Here is a 6853-nt window from a genome sequence, read left to right on the forward strand (position 1 = left end):
GTCTAGGTGGAGGGGTGGCTGGTAACCCTGGAAAGGTGGATCACACCCAGATTCAAAGGACCTGAATTCTGTGCTAACAATCTGGACCAGACACTACAAACTATAGGGAATCAGTGGAGACATATGAGCAAAGAAATCCCATGGTCCAATTACTAGTTTGGTTGTCTCTGACATGACTTTCAGTGGTAAACTGGCCCAGGAAAGGGTTAGAGTAGGCAGTTATATAGGCTCTAACAGGATGGGGTTGGAGGGGGTGGTAGTCAGCAATGAGGAAGTCATGGCCAGCTATTGGGAAGGTCAGAGGCCTGTCCTGCCAGCACTGGACAAGAAGACAATCAAACCAGACAGGCCCAAGATGGCGGATGCAATGACAGGAAACCCTGACCAGATTAGGAGGAAAAAGCAATGAAACCTTCCCTGCTTCCTGCCCCAAGTAATGAATATCCCACCCCCTGATTAACAACTATCAATAAAAGATAGGAAACCAACCCCCAGGGCAGGCAGCTCTCTCTCCAGCTGGAGCTCTGCTTCTGTATATTTTGCTTTAATAAACTTTCCTCCTTCTGTTACTAATCCACTGTGCTGCATCCTTGAATTCATTCTGTCCTTGAATTCATTCTTGTGACAAGATCAAAAACCTTGGTGACTCCTTCTAGACTGGCTAGGTCCAGGTCCCAGGGCCCGGGACTCCCCAGTTCACCCGCAAAAGAAGGAGCAATAAATGATGATATTGACATTGGTTTTAAGAATATCTTTCTTTCTACCTATCCATCATTATCTACCTTTCATTGAGAAACTCAGAGCACTGTATTAGCACCAAGACAAAAAAATGCCACTTAATATTGAGGAGATACTAAGAAACCAATCCTGTTTTTGTGGGGTTTTTTTAATTGTAAAATGCACAAAACACAAAACTTGCCATCTTAGCCATTATTAAGTGTAAATTCAGTGGCATTAAGTACATTCTCCAAATGCTGGCAGCCGTCACCACCATCTATCTCCAGAACTCTTCATCTTGCAAAACTGAAACTCTGTCCCCATTAAACACCGACTCCCCATTATCCCCTCCCCTCAGCCCCTGGCAGCCACCATTCTTTCTTTTCTTTCTTTTTTTTCCCCCACCATTCTTTCTGACTCTATGAATTTGACTATTCTAGGGACCTTATATACATGAAATCATATAGCATTTGTCTTCCGATCGCTGGTTTATTTCCTTAGCCTAATATCTTCAAAGTTCATCAATGTTGTGTCAGGATTTCCTTTTTTTTAAAAGGCTGAGTGATATTCCATTGTATGTGTATGCCACATTTTATTTCTTCATCTGTCGATGAACACTTAAGTTCTTCCACCCTTTTGCTGTTGGATATAATATTGCTGTGAACATGGGTGTACAAATATCTCTTTGAAATTCTACTTTCAATTCTTTTTGGTACATATGAAAAACAGTATCTTTTAATAAGTTTCCTCTCTACGGGGTTATTTTGAAAGAGGTAGTGAGTTTCCCCGGAGGTTCCCTTAATGCATTGTTTTCTTGAAAATGTACCATGGATGTGTGGTGGCACTCAAAAGTAGGCTGGGCATGTCAAGTCCTTAAGAGTTCCTGTTCAGAAGCTGACCCGTTTCTTTCCTCAGTGAAGACAGTTAATATCCACCAGACATCTAAATCCAAGAGACAAAGGGTGTTACCATAGCTATGTGTGTATCTGTCTATCTATCCAAATACACAGGTTTTTTGTTTTTTGTTTCTTTTAGAGTGACAGAGAAAGAACAAGTGGGGAGAAGGGTCAGAGAGAGAGGGAGAAGCAGTCTTTGCTGAGCAGGGAGCCTGATGTGGGGCTAGATATCAGGACCCTGAAATCATGACCTGAGCTGAAGACAGAGGTTTCACTGAGCAAGCCACTCAGGCACCACCGTTTAGGTTTTTTTTTTGTTTTTGTTTTGTTTTGTTTTTTTTAAGTACTCTCCATGCTCAATGTGGAGCAGAACACAGGGATTGAACTCAGGACCCTGAGACCAAGACCTGAGCTGAGATCAATCATGGGAGGCTTCACCAACAGAGGCACCCAGATGCCCCTCAATGCACAGTTCTAATTTTATTTACAAGGCAAGCAAAGGTCTAGGGGCAGTAGAAGAGCAACGGGGAACTGCCCAGACCTTCCTGAGCAGCAGGGCCGGTGGAACAGCCTCTCAGGTGGGGTGGCAGACCTGCAATCATGCTACTCCACAGCCATCTGCCGCTGAGAATGGCTCCGGAAGCCTATCCGTGCACGTGGACTCAATTCATTTCATAAAGGCTCAAGTTATACATGTGTTGATTTCACCAGCGGCATTTTGTAATGTGCCCATTCAGAGTACTTCTACTCCTGTGTTTCTGCTCCCTACATGGTCTGGCTCTGGATGGAGAAGTGCCACTTACCTAGGATTCGCAGAGCGAGCCTTCTCCGGCTGGCCCTCCCCCCGCCCAAGGATCTTACAGATCACTGATACTGTGGGGGAGGAGAGGCTGCTTATAAAAGGGAGGCGGTGCCTTGGAAAGCCTGGGTTCTACTGCCTCTGCCCATTTGTATGACAAAGAAGTCAAATCTCTATCGGCGAAAGCTCCGCGCTCTCCGCCTGGACTGAGGCCATTTTAATCCAAATTCGAACGCAGGCAACGGGAAAACAACCGGCCTTACCAAGGAGCAAAAGTAAATATTTCCGCACTGCCCTGCACTCACGAACTCAGAATTTTCCCTGCCCATTCTAGTCTTCTGTGGCCTGGGCCAGCTGGTCCCCTCGGAGCCCCACGACCTCGGAAGGACAGCCCGGCAACACTTGGACTGAGAAAGCACCAGGGCAGCTCTGGCTTCTCATCGGGGGAGGGGAAGGCCTGGGAGAGGAAGGGGGAGGACTGTGGGATAGCAACAAAAAGAGTGACAAAGCTGAGAAAGCAGAGGTCTCCGTGGGGCCCAGGAAGCCCGTGCACCACCTCCTCGCCACGGTCACACCATGGGGCTGCGCCTCCTTCCTGGGCATTCGACTCCTTTACGTCGATGTTGGGATTGGCAGCTTTCCAATATTTCTAGCTGGAGAGTATTGAGAAGAGTAAAAAAAGGAAATAATGATGGATTTGCAGTCTCTTTCAATTTCTCTTCATTCATTGGCCAAGTGTCGGTTGCCTAGGAAACCGCGTGCGGCTCGCGGCGGAGTAGGCTGTCAGGCTACGGGATTGGGGCTGTGCATGAAGTGGGGAATGCGGGCAGGCAGCAGGGAAAACCGAAAGCTAGATGTCTTGTAATTTCAGTACGTGTGTTAAAAACAAACAAGCAAAAAAAACAAAAACAAAAAAAAAACCTTGCTTGAAGAAAACAATGCTTTAAAAATTTACTACCAAATCAGCAGTTCAGTGCTCCTTATCAGACTTCAATTAATTAAAATAATGACTGTGTGTAATCGTAGAGAACTGTAAAATCACTTGAGAATTTGCCATTGAAAATACTCTGAATATTGTGAGAGCATATGCAACTTTACTAGCTTCAGGGGTATCTCACCTCAACCACCCAATCTGTTATGCATAAAATAAATGTTGGATTTTATTTTATGCTGCGTTATTTTTACAACTGTCTGGGGAAGGGAAAATTTAGAGATATTGGTACATCATTAAAGCTAATAGCCTGTAAGTGATGGTGAAATATGTTGTCCTGACACCCTTCACGTCTGATATACAATGACCTAGGTGGAGAAGAACTGTGTATAATTCAAAGAAAAAAGAAAAAAGAAAAAAAGAAATGCTGGTGGACCTATCTGAGGCCCAACCTATTTATGCTTTGGAGGCCCCTTACCAGCCTCTCCTCAGGAGCTGTACGGAGAAAGGATGATAAGGATTAGCGGATAAACAGAATGAGCCGGGAAAGATTTGGCTGTCATCAACGTTCAGGCCTCCGACACAAAATCAGCTTCTTACGAAAATAAAAATATGCAGCAGTATAATTCCAAATTGGGAAGGGGGGGCATAGAGAGGCCTAAAGCCCTTAACAAGAGTGCCGGCTCCGCAGAGGCTGGGGTGGGCGACAGTACCCGCAGATGTATGAAAGGGAGGGCATCCGGGCTTTCAAAAGAGTGAGTTCCAGCTTCACCCTTTCCCAAGCCTTTCCCCCTAATATAAACCTGAGAGGAAAGGGCTCTATTATCCACATAATCTCGAACTCGCGTTTTCACCCGATACTCTGCGGAAATCTGGCTCTGAAACCGAAGCTGAGAAAATAAACGGTTAGGTGAGGAAGGCTGGCGGCCGGCTCAAATTTCCTGGCCTGGAGCGGATCCCCTGGGGCGCAACGCTCCAGGGCCCCTAGGCGCTGGCAGCCAGGCCCTCACTGCTGGGCGCGCGTCTACACAGAGCGCGGGTGCAGCCCCAGCCGGGGGCCTTCCCGCGCGGCTCGCTGCCACCGGAGCCGGCATCTCCGGGTCCGGGTGCTGACACCAGCCACAGCTCTTTCGGCCTGAATGTGGTGACCTTCACCGAGAACTGGGGCGCCTGGAAGACGGCATTGCAGCCTGAGTCCTGTTTTTAACTTGCCGTGGGACCTTGGGAATCGTTCACCCTCGACGTTTCTGCGTCTGTAGGGGCTGGATTAGAAAGTCGGGGTCTTTGGAACCCTCAAGTGGGGCATGTGGGCGGACCTTCTGCTCCTCTGCCTCTCGCCCGACCCCACCCTAACCCCAAGAAGGGAAGCCGCGTCTGGGGAATTCTGCCCCGAAGGTTCAGTCTGGGAGCCATGGGTGTTTGGGGGAGGCTGGGCTTTTGTTCTCTCGGTTTCTCTTTGTGCACTGGAATTGAGTTGAAAGCTCCCCTTCCACCTCCCAGCGGGAAAGAAAGGCGGTGACAGCTTGCTGATAGTTCTGGGAGGGTCTCACTCAACAGCTGCAGGCTCCGCTCCCCCACGGGACCCCGGGTCATTCGGGCCCTCTCGCCAGAGGATGAAAGGGGGTCACGTCACCTCTCAGACGACCCGTCCCGTGTCGAGAGGGGAAGGGGCGCTTCACCCCTGGAATTGCAGGGGCCAGGTTCCATGTCCGTAGTGAACATTTCAGCCACCCTTTCCGCTCCCACCCTTAAACGCAAGCGGGTTGAGCATCCTCTCCCCACCCTCCAACTCCCACACATACACACGAAAAGTAACAAAGAGATCATCTCCTTCGACCACCTAGAAACTGTGGATTTGTGTCAGTGCTCCGAGTCTGCGCACGCGCTCTGTGCCGTCAGGGTCTCGGGTGGCTTCTCCCTCGCTGTGCCGCAGTTTTTAGGCGTGTCCCTCACCCCCATCAGCAGCACGAAGGTTGGGGACCTCGTGGCCGCCGCAGGGTCCAGCACCTGATGAAAGATAAGAGTGTTAGCCGTGCAGTGGGCGATGATCACCCGCGGAACCCATTTCCTTACTGGACAATAGATGAAGCAAACCCAGAGAGGGAGAGCGCTGGGGATGTGATTTCTAAAAACTCAGCTGTGGAAGGTATCCCACACATTTGTGAGCCCTTTGTTCTACCGCAGCCCCGCCCCCCGGACCCCACCCTCGTTCTGACCGCGGGACAGTACCGGTGCGCCGACAGCCACACCCACCCCATCCACTCCCAAAGAACAAAAAGCCAGCCGGCGAGGTGAAGGGAGCTGGGGACTCTTGGAGAGAGTCGGATGGGGCTAGAGAGGGTGTGGAGGTTGCCCCACCCCTGGATGCAGCAACCGCAGTGAGAGACAGCAAGAAGCCCTTGACAGAGACAAAAGAGAGCAGGTGGATGCAGGGCGGAGGGCTCCCTGAGGCTCCTGAGCTTTGGGTCCAGGGTCACGGCTCTTCAGACCCCAACAGCCTGATCACACACGATTTTCTCCTGGGCTCGCCTGTCCTCCCAAGGCTCTGTGTGACCAAGTTTCGGCCGCTGGACAGTCCTTGGCTTCTACGGTTGGGAAGAGAGGCAGTGGTCTCACGAGGGGCGGGAGCTTAGGGGTCTCTGGCCTTTGGCCGGCCGAGCAGGCGCCTCAATCAGCGCTGGCAGTGCAACCTACGCCACCCTTTACCCTTCCACCTGCCCGCACCCGGAGCACAGCGCACCTGAGGGCCTCTCCACCTGCTCCAGTCTCCCTGCTCTCCAGTGCCAGTTCTCCCCCCACCACCGGCTTGCCACGGGAGTCGCCCTCGCTTCGCCACCCTCCCATCCTCCTACCCTCAGTGCCTTCACCTACCCCCAATTCTCAGTCCCCAGCTCTTCCACCTCCCCCCGCCCCAAGTCCTAGACAATGCCCACGCCTCCACCCTACTACCCCAAACCCCCACTCCTCGCCTGGTCCGCAAGCCTGTGCTGATTGGCTGCGGGCCCAATGTCCAGCCCCCAGGATGGTCCTTGGGGCTCGGAGCATTACGTCAGCGGGGCCTGGAGAGCTCTAGCGCGAAGGGGACTGGGGGGCTCCGGCTGGGGGCGCGGCCTACACGGACCGCCCCACCCTCCTTGTATAAAAGGCTGAGTCCGCGGGGCCGGCGCTCTCAGCCAGTCGGTTCCCGAGCGCGTTCCCGGTGACCCCGCAGTGGGTGTTTAAGGGAGGACGGACAGACTGACCAGACGCCGCCCAGTGCCAGAAGAAGCTAGCTAGCACAATGCGTGAGATCGTGCACATCCAGGCGGGCCAGTGCGGCAACCAGATCGGCGCCAAGGTGGGCGCGCCGGGAGGGGAGGGGTCGGTGGGGGTCCCCCGGCCTGAAGCCCTTCGGAGTTCCTCCGCGCCAGCCTTGACATGAGCAGGCCCGGGGCTCCCAAGCACAGACCTTCCCGGCAGCTTTCTGCGGCAGCGTGGGGCGTGGGCTCGGAGGCGACTTGGCGGGGGGGG

General features: G+C 52.2%; 1 protein-coding gene across 1 annotated transcript in view; it reads left to right on the top strand.

Annotated features, from left to right (window-relative positions):
- The first annotated feature begins 6490 nt into the window (after nt 1–6490).
- LOC117802298 (tubulin beta-4B chain) overlaps nt 6491–6853 on the top strand; it is a 37699-nt gene continuing 37336 nt past the window's right edge. Inside the window, exon 1 of the mRNA XM_034660394.1 lies at nt 6491–6680. Within this exon, the coding sequence (XP_034516285.1) occupies nt 6624–6680 (57 nt within the window). The 5' untranslated portion in view covers nt 6491–6623. The remainder of the gene's footprint in view (nt 6681–6853) is intronic.

The sequence above is a fragment of the Ailuropoda melanoleuca genome, chromosome 5 (assembly GCF_002007445.2).
Source record: "Ailuropoda melanoleuca isolate Jingjing chromosome 5, ASM200744v2, whole genome shotgun sequence".
NCBI lineage: Eukaryota > Metazoa > Chordata > Mammalia > Carnivora > Ursidae > Ailuropoda > Ailuropoda melanoleuca.